The sequence below is a fragment of the Nyctereutes procyonoides genome, unplaced genomic scaffold, assembly GCF_905146905.1.
Source record: "Nyctereutes procyonoides isolate TBG_1078 unplaced genomic scaffold, NYPRO_anot_genome, whole genome shotgun sequence".
Classification (NCBI taxonomy): domain Eukaryota; kingdom Metazoa; phylum Chordata; class Mammalia; order Carnivora; family Canidae; genus Nyctereutes; species Nyctereutes procyonoides.
The window spans coordinates 53,595,563-53,611,859 of NW_026575020.1; the positions used below are offsets into that span (position 1 = coordinate 53,595,563).

The 16,297-nt window shown below is 57.2% G+C and overlaps 1 protein-coding gene across 2 annotated transcripts in view; it reads right to left on the minus strand.

The window, feature by feature from the left end:
- Positions 1–16,297, minus strand: part of SDK2 (sidekick cell adhesion molecule 2) — a 256,028-nt gene that overhangs the window by 72,612 nt on the left and 167,119 nt on the right. For both annotated transcript variants that reach the window (XM_055332148.1, XM_055332138.1), the window contains exons 6-12: positions 10,323–10,434; positions 8,543–8,733; positions 8,308–8,391; positions 6,225–6,419; positions 4,877–4,993; positions 2,953–3,120; positions 1,889–1,991 (exon numbers count right to left, since the gene is read on the minus strand). In XM_055332148.1, coding sequence (XP_055188123.1) covers positions 1,889–1,991; positions 2,953–3,120; positions 4,877–4,993; positions 6,225–6,419; positions 8,308–8,391; positions 8,543–8,733; positions 10,323–10,434 — 970 coding nt within the window. The remainder of the gene's footprint in view (positions 1–1,888; positions 1,992–2,952; positions 3,121–4,876; positions 4,994–6,224; positions 6,420–8,307; positions 8,392–8,542; positions 8,734–10,322; positions 10,435–16,297) is intronic.

Sequence of the window (16,297 nt, forward strand, 5' to 3'; positions counted from 1 at the left end):
TCCTGCTTGATTTTGAGGAGGGCACGGAATACAGAATTAAGTGGCCACCACGTTAGTCTGACTTGGTTGTTTGTTGGGTCTTTTCTAGCCCGTCTGGGTCAGGGAACACCTCCATTGTGTTCCCTAAAGCTCCAACAGGGTTTCCTTTCTTTTATTATTATTATTATTATTATTATTATTATTATTTTTAAATGAATTTATTTTTTATTGGTGTTCAATTTGCCAACATACAGAATAACACCCAGTGCTCATCCTATCAAGTGCCCCCCTCAGTGCCCGTCACCCAGTCACCCCTACCCCCCGTCCACCTCCCTTTCCACCACCCCTAGTTCGTTTCCCAGATTTAGGAGTCTCTCATGTTCTGTCTCCCTTTCTCCAACAGGGTTTTCAAGTCTGAGGAAGGGGTGGGAGATGTGGGGGTGCTTTGGTCCCCGACTGCCAATTTTGAGGCCTGACAGACCAATTCTGTGTTCTCTCCCCATCAAGAAAAGATTGCCCAAATGGGGAGTTCCATTTGAAGGTGAGGACTGCTCCAGTTAACGGAAATAGGGTTTTCCATCTGTGGCTCCCTGAGGGTCCTTGGGAGGTGGGCCTATCGTCTATGGCAAGAGGCCCCTGAATGCCTTTGTTCATCAAGAATTGTCTAGAGAGGGACACCTGGGTGGCTCAGCGGTTGAGCGTCTGCTCTCGGCTCAGGGCAACATCCCGGAGACCCGGGACCGAGTCCCACATCGGGCTCTCTGTGTGGAGCCTGCTTCTCCCTCTGCCTGTGTCTCTGCCTCTCTCTGTCATGAATAAATAAATAAAATCTTAAAAAAAAAAGAATTTCTTAGAGAATTAATAAAATGTGCAAGTATTTTCCAAATACTAGCCGGGTAATATTTTAATAAATAAAACACTAATTTATTTTAACGTGTTGCTGAATTAATATGAGCTTTTTATTGTTATATAGCTTTTCAATTAACGGGTGCTAAAGTTATAGCTACCACTTATGTACGGGTCTGAGACCCACAGCGGGGTTCTATGGTGGTAGGGGGGTATGTGGGTTCTCTTGGAGAACATCTTTACAGTTGAGATATAAACATATAAAACAAAAATTTAATAGTCTCAGGAATAAGCACATTCTGGATCTTGTGTTGACAATATTTTAACTACATCTATGTGATTTCAAGGCTCATGCTTGCATTCACGCTGGCACCATATGATGACCATCCTAAAGGGTCAATGTTTAATGTCCAAGGAGGTGTTTCTCTGACTGGGGACCTGCAGTGGACTCTCTGAGAACGGGTGTGGGGCTAAAAGTCTAGTATTCCTTATGCCAACCTTGGCTTCCATGGGGGGTGGTTGGGACCCTTCCGTGTGGTGGTATAGACTGTCATATGCCTAGTGGCCACCAGATGGTGCCCCAGGATGCAGCTGCCTCCAGCCCTGTAGGGGCCCAGCCTCCCAAGTGGCACCAGCGCCCGGCCCCTTCCAGCTTCGATGCCAGTTGCTTTGGCAGTTGACACTGGCCATAAAATACAGAAGCAACATGGAGGGAATATCTGTCTCTAAGGAAGCAGTTACATTTTGTACTCAGCATCCCAAAGCTCAAAAGAGAGCCCTGAAGGGACAGTTTTCTCCGGAAGCCTTTCCTGGAGGCTCAGCCCAAGCCTGGGAGGAGTTCTGGCCCTTACACCCTTCTCGGGTGCTGCTGTCCTGGGCTGCCCTGATACAGTCCGATTGTGCTCACGCTGGCTCAGCCCTACACTGGCTCTACTGGTGGTCCTCACAAGGCCCGTGGCTTGGCCCCACAGCGACACTTACCTCCTTGGTGTCAACACCTGCCCAGCTATCCCTAGAGCTGCCCTCCCCTTTTGCCTCCTTGGGGCCACAGCAGAGGGAGTACCTGACGGTCACTCGGGGGTCGTGGGTCACTCCGCACACCATGGAGGCCTGGGTACCCTTGATGACACTCTGGTCCTGGGGAGGCTTGGTGATGCGGGTCCGGGCTGCAAGGCAGCAGGGAGACAGGGTGAGAGAAGGGGAATAGATCCAGACGAACAGGTGAGATGCAGGTGCATGGGAAAGGCATCTTCAGGTGAAGCGGGCCTGTGCTGCTGAATTCTAGGGGCAGGTGGAGGCAGACCCTGCAGGTGGCCAGGCCTACCACGGTGGGCATCCCAGAATGCTAACAAGAACAGTGTGCCTCCGTGGTACCTGAATTCCTGGAAGCCACGTTCATTGCGGGGGCTCATTTAATCCTGCCCCCGGAAACCCACGTGGGAGATGAAGAAATGGAAATCTGAGGATGATCAGCACATTAGTGGTCCAGCCAGGGTAAAAATAGGATCATCTGATTCCCGGTCTGCTGCATCGCATGCCCGGTCATCAGGGCTCAGCCTCCACGGGGGGCCCACAGGCATGTCTGTCTTGGGTGTGGATCCCAAGTGGTGCCATCTGACGATGCAAGGGGCCTTGAGAAGTTTCCTTAAAGCAGGGCTCAGCAGCACCCTACAGTCCAGGGTCAAGTCTGGCTGACAGCCTGCTTGGGTAAATACACTTGCAATGGAACAGAGCCGGGCCCTGTGGGCTGAAGTATTATCTAGGGCTGCTTTCTTGATGAAAGGGGAGTTGGGACAGAGGCTGTCTAGCCCACAAAGCCTAAAATAGTTCCTACCTGGCCCTTCACAGAACAAGTTTGTTGACTTCTGCCCTGGAGTATATGAAGACGGCTGCCCAGCGCCTCTCTGTTCTCTCAACTTGGCCAAGCACGGCCAGAGGCCTCACTCAGGCGGCACCGTCTGCAGAAGCCTGGCCTTCCCGGGCACCCCCCCCCCACTCCGGGTTAATTTGTCCCCCGTCCTTCTTACAAAAAGCACCCCGGTGAGACAGCCCTGTGGACGAGGAGGTGCTGGGTCAGCACACACTCAATGCACCGACCTGGGAAGTGTTCCCACTCTGCACACTCACCCCACACGACCAGGTCAGCCGAGGCTTCGTCGACCCCCCGAGAGTTGGTGGCCAAGCAGGTGTAGGTCCCAGCGTCGGAGATGTGCGTGGGGCTGATGAGCAGGCTGCCGGACTCCAGCAGCGTGAAGCGAGGCAGCTGCACAGAGCCGCTGGCCAAGATGCGCTCCCCTGGGGGCGACACGAGGTGGGCTCGGGGTGGGCTGGGGCTGCAGCACGCAGCCCTTGGCCCTCTGAGACCTCATGTCTCCTGCTCCCTGGCAGCTCTGGGCAGGTGCTGTTCAGGCGGGTTCCCCCAGCCTTAGAAATGCTGGGAGGGCCCGGGTGGTGGCGGGGCGGGGCGGGTGGGGAGGCAGGGCCGGGGTCAGGGCTGAGGCCCAGACAGGCTTCCGACATGGTGACAGGCACAAGGGCACTCGGTCACAGAGCCCGGGTCTCCTGGCGTCTCTCCACCCACCGCGCTGTCTGCCCTTCACCAGAGAAGGCCAGGGACTGTCTCCTGATGCAGCCAGGCACAGCTCTTGGAGACAGCTGGCACCAGGCCGGGGGGAGGGGGCAGACGGCTCTGACAAGGTGGTGACGGGCATCCTGCGGCAAGATGCTTCTGGAGAGTCACCTTCAGGAGAGCAGGAGAAAGTGAGGGGTGGGGGCAGCAAGGAGCGGGGGCAGGGCGGGGCCTGGGAGGGGGTCCTGGGGCCTGGCGGTGACAGGCACCGTGCAGGAGCCTGAGAGGGCAGCTTTGGGAGATTACACCTATTTTATTTTACTTTTAAGATTTTGTTTATTTATTTGAGAGGGGGAGGGAGAGCACAGAGAGAGAGAGAGAGAGACAGAAGCAGACTCCCAGCTGAGCAGGTATCCCGATGATGCGGGACTCGATCCCAGGACCCCAGGATCATGCCCTGAGCTGAAGGCAGATGCCCAACCGCCTGAGCCCCTGGCGCCCCAATTATATTTATCTTAAAGAAAATCCCACCTGTCTGTACAGAGGGGCAACCTCACAGGCAAGTCTGTGGGTGTGTCTCTCTGCACACGTGGGCAGGAATATTGAACTAGTGAGTGTGGCAGGTGAGGGTGTCTGCGTCCACACACGTGCCCGTCTGTGCTTATACTCAAATACTCATGGAGCAACTACCATGTGTCAGACCCCATCCTGGGCCCTACAGAGATGGCAGCGGGCAAAGCTGAACACCCCCTGACTTGGGGTGTCAGGCAATAGGCAGAATGAGCAGGCAAGTTATCCGTTAGGAGGTGGAGAAATAAAGCCATGGGGCGGGGGGGGGGGGAGGCGGGACGTGAGGAGGCCTTCGGGGCGTGGGCAAGTGAGTCCTGCCGAGAAGCTTCCGTGTAGCAGATGTGGAGGTGAGAGGGAGCGACCACGCGTGTGTACATGGGGAGAGTTGGGAAGGTGAGTTTCCGAAATGGGGGTGGAAGGGGCACACGGGGTGCGGGGTACCGCTTGAGCTTTGCTGGTGCAGGGGTCTGGAGTCTTCCGTGCTGCCCGGGAGGGAGGGCCCACCGCGTGCACTCACGACCGCCACCACAATATGACCATCACGCAGCCGTCATTCGCTGGGCATCATGCTCTTCCCGTGCATGCCCCTGTTTCGCCCTCATGCCAGCCTGAGGTGCGTGTAACTACTGTCCTCAGTTTACATATGGGGACCCTGAGGCTCGGAGTGAGTAAATAATTCACCTGAGGTCCCAGGTCTCCGAAGATGCAGAGCTGGGCCTTGAGCCCAGCAGGGCAGCATGTGGGACATACTGTGGGGTGAGAGATGCCCTCCTGGGGTGTGCAGTGCACGACCTTCACCACCGTACATAGGGAACCCAACCCAGCTGGCTCCAGAATGGAGATCTGAGGACTGCCCTCGATGGTCACATGGCCATCACCCTCTAAGACCTCCAAGAGATCAGTCCCATCTACCTTTCTGCCAAGTGATGGCCGGCCGGGGCGCCCCCGAAGTCTCGCAAGCCAGTACCACCGACATGCCGTCGATCACTGTGCTGTCCAAGGGGCCTCTGGTGATGTTGGGGGCGATGCCTACAAAAGGAGACAGTGCAGCCTCTTAGCTACACCCTGGAGGAGCTCCCACAGCCAGAGGGCCAAGTCCTCGTCCTGCCCCTGCCACCCTGGCTGCTGTGGGTCCCGCCGCAGAGAAGGATGCAGGTGTCCTGAGGGGACCCGGGCACTGGGGAGAAGCCCAGAGGGCCCTCGGGGGCTCCCTGTACCACCTGCTCTGTGGAAGGACCCAGGCTTGATTCTTAGACCTCCATTTTTGGGGAAACTGAGGATCTCTGAGGGCAGCTCCCACCCTCCAAATGGGGTCCATCCTTCACTGAACATGACATCGAGGCTCTGATTTCTTGAAAGAAAAGGTGGTTAAGGCCAACAGAGGAACATGAGCTGCTTTGCACGAGCCTTGGGCCTGGAGGGTCCACAGCCTGGCTGAGCTGAGTACAGCCTTCTTGCTTCCGGCCTGCCTTCCCGAGCCCTGCCCTCAGGGAACCGTCTGGTCAGAGCTCGTGGGAGCAGAGGTCAGGAAGGGACCGGCTTGGGCACCGGCTTCACCTGCACTCATCCCAGCAAGAGGCAGCCTTTCTGCCCCGACTGCCCCTCTGGGCAAACCCAGCTCACCCTCTGCTCCATGGCTGCCCTGTCTGGGGACTTCTGCAGGTCTGGGTGATGAGCCCGGAGTGGCTCAAGGAGGCCCATGAGCATCTGTTCTTTTGCTGCCGAGACGAGGGAGCCCAGTGGCACTTTGCACGCGCACAGAGCTCTGCCCTCTACGATGTGACCACTCATGTAGCATTTGGTGCTAATGCAACTCCATTAAGAGGGCAGGAGAGCTGTCAAAACCCCCAGAAGAGACTCCAAGAGGGCAAAAGGTTTGAAGTGGGGACTGAGATTAAAGCTCTGGCTCCCTCTGGAGAAGGCAGCAAGCCTGCTCAGCTGGGACGGGGCGGCTTCAGCCTTGCCCGGGAAGCCAGGGGCAGCTGTGATGCCAGGGCGGGGCCTGTGGGTTCACAGCTGCTTCTCCCAGAGCCAGCGAATCCGTCCTGGGCTCGGGGCTCCGGAGCACCAGACCCGGGCTGGGAAGGCAGTGGGCGTAACTGGCTGGAGCCACCCCGGCAGCGGAGGGGACGGACGGTCTTCTGGAATCTCATCCCTGCAAAATGCCCCTGCATCTTTTCTCAGGAAGCTGCTGACTTGGAGGAAGGCTGCGTCCTGGGCGGGACGGGCTCAGGGCCAGGGCGGGGAAGTCGCAACTTACTAGTGACGGCCAGGTAGGTGGAGGTCTGCACCTCGCCGGCCGCATTGCGGGCGAAGCACTGGAACATGCCCGTGTCGTCGGGCACCAGCCCGCTGATCTGCAGGCCCCCGTCGCCACGCTGCCGGAAGCGGTTCAGCCTCTCCACCTCCACCACGGCCGCGTCCTTGTACCAGGTGATGGAGGGCGGTGGCACACCTGGGCGGGGGGACACGGGCCCACCGTCAGCCCACCTCCGGGCTCCCTCCCTCCCGCCTCTGAGGGGTGCTCAGGCGGAGGCTGGGCCTGGGAGTCTGTGAAGGGTGTGTGCGGGCGTTCCCCGTGTGTCTTGGTTTCTAGAACCTTCTCAGAGGTGCCACTGGTGGTCTCAGAAGAGGTGAAAGACAGAACATGAAGACTCCTAACTCTGGGAAACGAACTAGGGGTGGTGGAAGGGGAGGAGGGCGGGGGGTGGGGGTGAATGGGTGACGGGCACTGAGGGGGACACTTGACGGGATGAGCACTGGGTGTTATTCTGTATGTTGGTAAATTGAACACCAATAAAAATTAATTTATTAAAAAAAAAAGAAGAGGTGAAAGATGTTCTCAGAGTGGCATTTCTCAAGTTCTTACGATAGCAGGGGTTTCAAGTTTAGCTTGGAAATGCTAGATTGGACAAATGAAATTTTTTTTAGAACAGCCATTGAATTTAGGAGAGCCTGTGGTGTGTTCTGGGAACCTCCAACTGGGGGCTGGTTTTCCAAACTCACGTGACCACAGAGTCCCATGTCAAGGGGCATGCAGAGGGGGCTAGCGGTCCTTGGATGGCCTCTGGAAGCCCCTTCCTACCCCGTCTGGAGAGAGAGGTGAATGGGGGGGGTCCCTATCTCTCAGCCTTGCCCAAGCCCTGCACCCCTGGCCTTGCATGGTCTTCCCACAGGTACCCCCAACCTACCCCCCTGTCCCCGGGTCTCTGCTCAAATGTGACTTCCCCAGAGGAGCTCCCACACTCCATTCAAAAGAGCACCCCATCGCTCCTAGCCCCCCAAGCCCGCCGGCTTCTTTCTCTTTCCCAGCACTTCTCCTCCCTGACATCCTAGGACGCTGAATTTCACCCGTTCCACGGGGCACGCTCTTTCACGTGGTAACATCTCTGCGACCAGGACGTGTCTTACCACCGAAAGCGTGTCATAATTTCACCCACAGTCTTTTTTCTTTCTTGGTGGCACATAAAATAATGGGGCCTCTCACAACCCCCTGGCACTTTCCATGAAATGAAATGAGGCATTTTTATTTGTTTATTGGTGGGTCTGCCTTCCTCTTAAAGAAATACGTTTTGGAACAGCAAGGATTTGGCCGTTTGGTTCAGCCCGCGTCTCCCTAGCCCGAGAGCAGCATCGGCACATTGGTAAACCCTCCAAAAACGTCCACTGGGTGAACGACTGGATCTTTGTGTGTTCTCCGAAGGGGGGTCCTGACTCGCCTCCTCCTGCCCGAGCTACGTCCTGGCTCTTTGCTCACAATCAGACCTCGGGCCATAGCGCACGTTCTCTTCCTCCCATCTGATCAACCCCAGGCTTCACTCTGGTTTCGGGCTAGAGCTCTGCTGGGCCAGAAAGAGGGAGGTTGGGGGTGGGGAAAGAAGAAAATCCCAGGATCTCTGACAAGGGGGGTTAAGTAGAGAGAGCAGGGGAGAAAATGGAGCAAAATGTCCCAGAAACCAGGTGGAGCTCATGAGACCCATCTCCGGCGAGAGGCACCCAAGTTCCAGCAGTTCTGACATTACGGTAATTTGGCATCGTCTACGACTCTCCAATTATGGGCCATTTCAGTCTGTCACCTATCCTGAAATTACGGTAATTTGGATTCATTTGTCACCCCCAAGTTATGGTGACGTGGGTCGATTTCAAGTCCTGAGATTATGGTAATTTGGCCTGTTTGTTTCCTGGGGTGTCTTCCCACAGCCAGACAGGACCCCTGCTTGGTGATGCTGCCCGGAGGAGGGAGTGGAATTTAGAAGAGTTTGTGACAGGGACAGGCAGGGGCTGAAGGTCTGGGGAGGGCGGTGGCGGGGTCCTTGTTCCCCTCTGACCACGCTGCTGGTTACCTTTGGCCCGACAGGGAATGTCCACCACTTTCTCCATCTCCGCCGTGATGTGTCTCTCGGGCTCCTTGACAAACTGAGGCGGTTCTGCAGGAGGAAGGACCAGGGGAGGGGCTCAGAGCCATGCTCCTTTTGAGACAGCCACTGCTCGGGTCACCCTTCAGAAGGCTCTGGCCATACTGCCCTCAGCCCTGGAGGGGCAGAGTAGGGGGACCCCCGCAGCCCTGCCCCATCTCACCCAGCACAGACAAGTAGGCTCCACGGACGACCGAGGGGACGCTGCTGCTGCGCAGGACAGCCTCGCACTCGTAGTAGCCAGCGTCGCTGCCCGTGGGGCTGGGGATGGTCAGCCGGCGGTTGTAGTCGCTGATGCCGGCCGACAGCGGCACCCCGTCTTTCTTCCAAATGATGTACAGCTTGATCAGGGGTCTGGAAGGCATGAGGGAGGTGGGGTCTCAGCCCCAGGGACCCCGAGAGGCCTGAGGGCCAGGACTGGGGGGGTGGGGGGGTGGGAGTGCAGGCCCAGGGTCCCAGCCCCCACCACTTCTCAGTTTCCTTGTCTACGAAACAGGACATGTGTGCCTCCTGGGGGGTTGTGGGGAGGGTGGATGCTTTAGCTCCGGGGAGCACCTGGAGCACAGCGCAGCACTGACTGGGTGCATGGGGCTCCCGTTGGAACCGGAGGCCCCAGAGCTGGGTGTCTCACTCTTCTGTGCCCTGGGGCGGCCCCACATCCGAACTGGAGCCAGCGGGCAGGACAGGGACAGAGACCGGGCGACAGGACGAGGAGGAGCGGGAGAGAAACACCCAGGGTTTGGAGAGGACGAGGCAGGCAGAAGGACATACCTGCCCCTGACATCGCCAGAGGGTGAGTTGGGCACCCCATCCCCAACCCTGGCACTCAAGATCCCCCCCCAGATCGGCCTTGGCCTGCTCTCCCGGTTAGTGCCTGGCAGATTCTGAGGTGGGGGGATCTGTGCTAGCTTACAGGGTGTGCAGAGGGTCCCATGGAAAGGGTCCCGTCGTCAAGGAAGTGTGGGCAACACTGGCTCCTGTGATGTGAGGCAGGTTCTCGGCTGCGGGTCGTCTCTGCGCCCTTAGCCTGCCTCATGCTTCGGTCTTTCACAGGGAAACGCTGAGACCGGACACCTTTCCAGGAACCTCCAACAGCCTCAGAACCCTTGGTCTGACCCCCCCCAACCCATCACATCCTAACACCTTTCTTGTGTACTCCGAGGTGGGTTCCGTACTCATCCTACCTGCCTTACTGGGGAAGTGGGTGCTCCAATCATTCCCATTTTACAGCCGAGGAGACTGAGGCCCAGAGCACGGCAACGGGCCTGGATCTCGAGGGTGGCCTGTTCTATTGCCACCCTGCTGTTGGCTAGCTGGGTGACCTGATTGTCCTCTCTGGGCTTTGGGGTAGTCGTCGGAGGAACAGAAATTGCATGGGAAGCACAGCTCAGCACCCACACGTGATGTGGCTTGCAGTGCCGTGAGCGTTTTATTTACCTGTGTATTTAATTATTTGTTTCCTGCATGAGAGAAGGGAGGGTGGCACACGGCCAGGAAAGGGCTGCAATTGTGCCTGACCCCAGGTCTGCCCTCCTGCCAAGTCCCCCACGTGAATCATCTCCCTGCCTGGTGTCCCTGTCACAGGTGCCTGCGTGCAAGAATGACACCGGCCCCTTCCAGGTCACTCTCAGGGCTACAAGTGAGGCATCGCTATCCTGGGCTGAGACCTGCTGCCTTGTAACTTCCACCGGGACCTGGTCTCTCCTCTCGGGCCACAAGAATGAACCAGCCCGGATCGTATCCAACAACCCTCTGGCATTAGCCAGTAGGTACACTCGTCACCCCTCCTCCAGGGTAAATGCTCCACCTCCTTTCTTGGGTCCTCCTGTGACACCTCCAGACCTTCCTGAACTCAGTCTGGTCCTCTTGGAGCCCACAGGTCAGGAGCACCGGCTGGAGTTAAGGGTGAAGGGGAATGGGGTGGCGGGGGAAGCACTACCCACCTGGCATTGGCCACACACTCCATGGTCACCTCCGAGGTCCCGGCCACCACGCTGGTGTTCTTGGGAGGAATGATGATGGTTGGGGCGATGGGGTCGGCAGGCCCCCCGACATCTGGGGAGAGGTCAGGGGTTAGCTGGAGACAGAGGTTGGGAATCCTGTCCCAATCCTCTGTCTGGCCCCTATTAGAGGCTGATGCCACAGGAGACTTTTGCCCTTGTGGAGTGGGGCAGGTGACCTTGGGGCAGCCACCCAAGCAGTGCTAGAGCCGAACCTGCAGGTGTGACCCTCGGGTCCCTCTCACCTCTCCTCCTCTGTTCATGCATACCCCTGGTGTCCAGGAAGTGCCCACTGGAGACCTCCAGAGCCCTCCCCGCTTCCTGTCATACAACATCCCCTCCCCCTCAGCCCCTTGTCCTGTCTTTGCCTTCAAAATCCTTCCCTTCTTGCCACCTCTTCCACCTGAATGCAGACTCCCTGTACTGGGTCAAATAGTAATCCCCCCAATTCACATCCATGGTAGATGTGGATGTGACCTTATTTGGAAATAGAGTCTCTGCAGGTGTGATCAAGTTAAAATGAAGTCCTTCTGTGGGGGGGGGGGCGACATCCCATACAATGTGTCCTTACAAGAGTGAAATGCGACACAGACACAGACACATGAACTTATTGGGGGGGGGGGAGGCCAGTTGAGCATGGAGGCAGAGACTGGAGGCCTCTATCTCCAAGGCAAGGAATGCAAAGGATTGCCGGCCACCACCAGAAGCTGAGATGCAAGAAAGGATCCTCCCCTAGGCCTTTCCAAGCGTGCACAAGCCTGCTGACACCTTGATTTCAGACATCTGGCCGGTAAAACTGTCAGAGTACATTTCCATTGTCACGAGCCCCCCAAGGTGTAGACCTTTGTGACAGCAGCCCAAGGAAGCTAATACATTCCCCGGGTCAGGAACCTCACAGATCCTTGCTTTGGGCTGCATTATGTCCCCTCCAAATCCATCTGTTGAAGCCCTAACCCCCATGTGGCTGTATTTGGAGATGGGGGTCTTTCCTCGGCCATCAGCTTAAATGAGGTCATAAGGGTGGGGCCTTAACCCAACAGGGCTGGTGCCCTGATCAGAAGAGAAAGAGACACCAGAGCGCTGTCTCTGCCACTCGAGGATGCAGCGAGGAGGCGGCTGTGTGCAAGTCAGGAGGAGAGGCCTCAGCACAACTCAATGGTGCTGATCCCTTGACCTTGGACTTCCCCAGCTGAGAGGTCGCTGCCTGTGCTCAAGCCCCGGGGGTGGGGGAGTGGGGGGACCTGTTACCGCAGCCCGAGCTAAGACAGCCTGGCTCACGCCTCCTTCTCCAGCACAGGACAGGTGTGGGGCACACAGTAGGGGCTCACGTAGGTTTGCAAGGTGAACGGACCCAGAGCTTTCCCCGGCACAGCTTCAGGATTGGCGATCCTGAGAGAACGTTATCACGAGCAGGTTTTATAGACACAACACAAGACCCCGAACTCTTCTTAGAGAGGCAGTTGCTTTGCCTCTTGTATTTTTTGAGTTTCCTTAAGAAGTGGCCAGGCTCTCGTCTTTGTGGGTCGGCGCAGGCCCAATACTGGCAGAAACTCCAATATTCTCTGTGCACCTGCCCCATGGCTCCTGAAAGTACAACCACAGAGGGCTTTTTCTCTTGCAAAAAATCCATCCAGTTGGCTCCTTCCCAGGAGGCTCTGGAGGTGGCAGATATAATGACCTGCACAGCCCTGGTTGGGGTGGGGTGGCGGGGGGTGGACAGGGACAGGACATCCTTAATGGGGATAGCATGTCGCAGTCCCGCTGCTGCTCTGGGCCGTGCTGCTCAGCCCTGGGCAGGTTTTCCCACCTGGACTCCAGGCTTTGCTAGAAAAGGGAATAAAATGTAAAAAATAAAGTAAAATGAAGGGGGAAGAAAGGAAGCATATAAAGTAAAATAATTGCAACAATATAAAAGCCTCATGTAGGTGCCATAAAGAGCGATCGGATTGAAAGCTGCTGATATAGCTGAATCCATAAAAGTGTGCTCTAAGTTGTTTATTACACGCCCGGGCGTGCAGGTACCACGGCCCAGATTAATGGGGCAAGAGGAGGAGAAGAGACAGTTAGAGCCCGAGCGGCGCCCCCCACTGAGGAGCCAGGTAAACCGAGCCCTTGGAGTTTAAAGACAGGAGGGCCGCCCCAGGGTCTCAGGGCAACTGTGGACAAACAGAGCTGAGGAGGGACTGACACCCACCCGGGGACCCTAGAGGTCCTGGCAGCAGCCCTGGGGCCTGAGGGGAGGGACCAGCTGCGGCTGGGGATCCCTGTCCCAGTGAAGGAAGGCCTGGGGTGGGGGGACCTGCTTCTACCCCTTGCTCTATGCCAGTCATCCTGGGGGTTTAGCGCTGATGGGGGAGATGCTGGGAAGAAGGGTCTCAGCAGAGGTGGCTGGTCTCGGGGCACACAGTAGGTCCTAATTAAGTGACAGTCTGTCCCCTTGGGGTTTACCTGCCTGTGCGTGGGGACGACTTCCTGGTCTTCCACCCTCAACCCGCCCAAACCACGTGATGGACCCGGACGCAACCAGGAGGGGAAGGTCACAATGGGCCACCAGGGGCAGGTCGATATTGTCATCCCCAATTTACACATGAGAAAGCTGAGAAAGCCAGAGACGTGAAGTAGCTTAGTTTCCAGTGACAGTCGCTAATGAGGGACCAAACCAGGAATGGGACCAGGTCTCGGGGGCTGCAAACCCATGCCATTAACCACACCCCAAATCATCTCCCTGGCTCAGCCCTTGCTCGGGCACAGAAGGAAACAGATTTCCCTTCTGGCTGCCACCCGCACCCCCGCTCCCCTCCCCGCAGCCCCCATGCACCCATTCTCCTCCCTGTCACCCGTGACCTCCGGGGTGCACATCCCCTATCTCCACTCTGGTTCTCTGACTGCTCAGCATATTTAGCTCTGTGGATCCCCTTCTCCAGCCTCCAGGACCTCCGACCATACTGTGCCTCACCCAGTCTTCCCCTAAAGGGAACCAGACAGTGTCCCTTCTCCCTCCCTCCTACCCCCACCCCCAGTTCCCTGGTCTCCCCCTGACCTCACCAGTCTCCTATTCTGGAAATGAAAGCTCTTGGTGTGATGTGAAGGCAGAGGACGACAGCTCAAAGTGGACTGGGGAGGTCGAGATGGCCCCGGGTGCTGCGGACTTGGCCCCAAGCAGGACACACCTTACTGACAGGTGCTCTACACTGGAGCGGGGGATGGGACGGACCCTGTGCTATCAGCTCCTTGCTCACCAGGCCTTCAGGTGACCAGCTGGGGTGAGGAGGGCCGCTGGCCATGCTCAGGGATGCATTGCAGGACATCTGCCTCATTGGACTCATGCTCTGGACCGTGGGGTGAATGGGGCCCAAAGGTCAAGCCAAGAAAATCACACGTGAATCAGGGCAAGGAGAGGAGGCGTGTCTTCCACGGGAGTTCCTGCCTCCGAGGACCAGACCAGGGCTTAGGAGGCACAGGGGCTCTCCAGCAGGGGCAAGGTTGGGTCCTGCTGCCCCAGGATGATTCAGGCACCAGGACGGACACCGCTGCGATGCATTCTCCCCGGGTCACCTCTTCCAATCCTCCCAACTACACTTGGCCGGAGGCACCAGGAAACAGAGGTTTAAGGACCATGTGACTTGCAACCGGCCAGGACCACAGGTCAAGGGTGTGTGTATGTGTGTGTGTGGGGGGGCGGGCGGGCAGGAGGTAGCTGCTCCCCTCTCCTGGGCAGGCAGGCATCCAACACGGGGTGGGGGGGGGGTGCGAGCCACAGGTGGCTCCGAGCTCTTGAAATGTGACTGGCGCCCCTTTGATTTAATGGGATTTAATTTTATCTAATTTACATTTAATTAAAAACTGATCCCCAAATCAGTTATTAGAACACTTTTAAGTATGTGTAGAACAACGTGGGTATCCAACATCACCTTTCCAGCTGTAAATTTGATGAGGTCTAAATGCAGATCACGTATTTCAGATGAAAATTGAGCAACGGGAAGATGTGCTCCAAGTACAAAACACACAGAGATTTCGAAGACTCGGTACGATAAAGAAGCCCGGCGTTAACGCACCTTATTAGTATTTTCTGTCGATTGTGATGTTAAAATGGTAATGTTTTGGGTATGTTGGGGCAAATAAAATATATCAATAAAATTAATTTCCCGTTGCTTTTTCCCTTTTTTAAAAAATGAAGCCATTGGCAAGTTCTAAATTCCTCCCTCGGCTCCCATTACATTTCTACGGGACAGTGCGGCTCTGATGCCTGAGTGGGGGGCCACGGTCCCGGTTTGACAATCTGCGTGGGGTCACCAGGGTCACCCCTGGGTAGGGGTCAGCGCCCAACTTGACGTGGGCACCAGTTCTGCTCGTGATGTCTCCATTTCTGAAGAGCACCGGCATCTCCTCCAAGAAGCAGAAATGCCCCGGGGCAGAGGAGGGATGAAGGGGTGAGGAGGGGGGAACAGAAGGGGGGTGCGGGGGGATGGAGCTGGGGGTGGGTGAAGTGGCAATTGCTCCTAGGAAATTGGCTGGCAGGCAGGCAGGCTGGGGGATTTGTGTCAGTGACATGAACAGGGTTTTGAAGTGCAATCACTCGTGGGAGGAGAAATTAGCTGAAAATCAGCAGATTCTGCTCTTAATCCAGTACAAATCGCCTTGTGAGAGCAGAAGGTGAGGGGCGATGGGGTGGGAGAAGCAGACAGCTGGGGGAGGCTTGGGCGGCCACGGGGGTCTGGAAGGGACCTACCCTCCTCTCTCGGGCCTGATGGAGGGTTGGGGTGGGGAGCTGAGACGGAGCAGACAGGAATGACACCCACAGTCAGCCCACGGAGTCGCTGGCTTAAGTCCCACGAGGAGGAGGTTGGGGGCTGGCGAGGAGCGCAGAGTGGGAGGCTCCAATCTCTGGTCTCAGGGTAAACTGAGTCACCCAGGAAGATGCCTGGCCTTGACTCAGTCCCTGAACATTGCCTCTTCCCCAGTGACTAAATTCTATCAGACCCCGGTATTCTGATCACTGGAGAACACATGGGGGAGAAACGTCTCTCTCTGATGATTACGCTCCTTTCGCTATAGAAACAGCAGCCCCACGTCATGGCTGGGCCCCAGGCTACGGGGACCAGACTGAGACCCTGGCCCAGGTCAACGTCAGAGGTTATACGTGTGACCCTGATAGGTCAGGATCCTTCTCTGTGCACTCAGGTTTCCTTCTAGGCCGCCTGGAAGCTGGGGCCTGGGAGCACAGAGTTCCAGGGACGCGGGAAGGGGTTCTGCTGGTGCTCAGAAAACCCAGGAATGGACGCGGTAAGGCTGAGGAACGTTCTGGGCTCTCCAGACGCTGGCAGTCAGAGGCGGGGATCTAGGGAAGGACACGGGAAGGCCCCGTGCAGACCTGCACCCTTTGTCTTGCGGCTGGCAGCTGTGTCCCCATGCGACCACGGATGATAAATGAGACTTGCTTTTGGAGCAGGAGCCGTACAGATGTGAAGGGACGTAAACATCTGGCTCCCCCAGCTTGCAGGGTTGTTTGGCGGCTGCTGCAAGCTCTGGTCCCACGTACTCTGTGCTTCGGGGCCCGGGCCGGCTGCAGGAGCCACCACCTCACCTGCCTTCTCTCTCCCCGGGATGGGGTGCAGAGGGACGGGTCGGGGGGGGTGCGAGGTGGGGGGCTGCAGGCCGGCTGGCGAGGATCAGGCCAGGGAGGGCGTCCCAGCATCCTCACCAGGGATCCGACACCTGCCTCCAGTCCCGGCCGAACAAATCCCTCCTCTTTGCCAAAGGAGACCCGAAGAGCTAACCCTTTTCATTTGCTACCATCTGGTCTCTGCCACTGGGGAGAGCTTTGCCCATCTCTTCCTGGGCACTGGGTGGTTTCTGGGAGGGGCAGAGGGGCATCTTCAGGCAGGAGCCTGGGTTCCCACGAGTGGAGACGGCCCGGC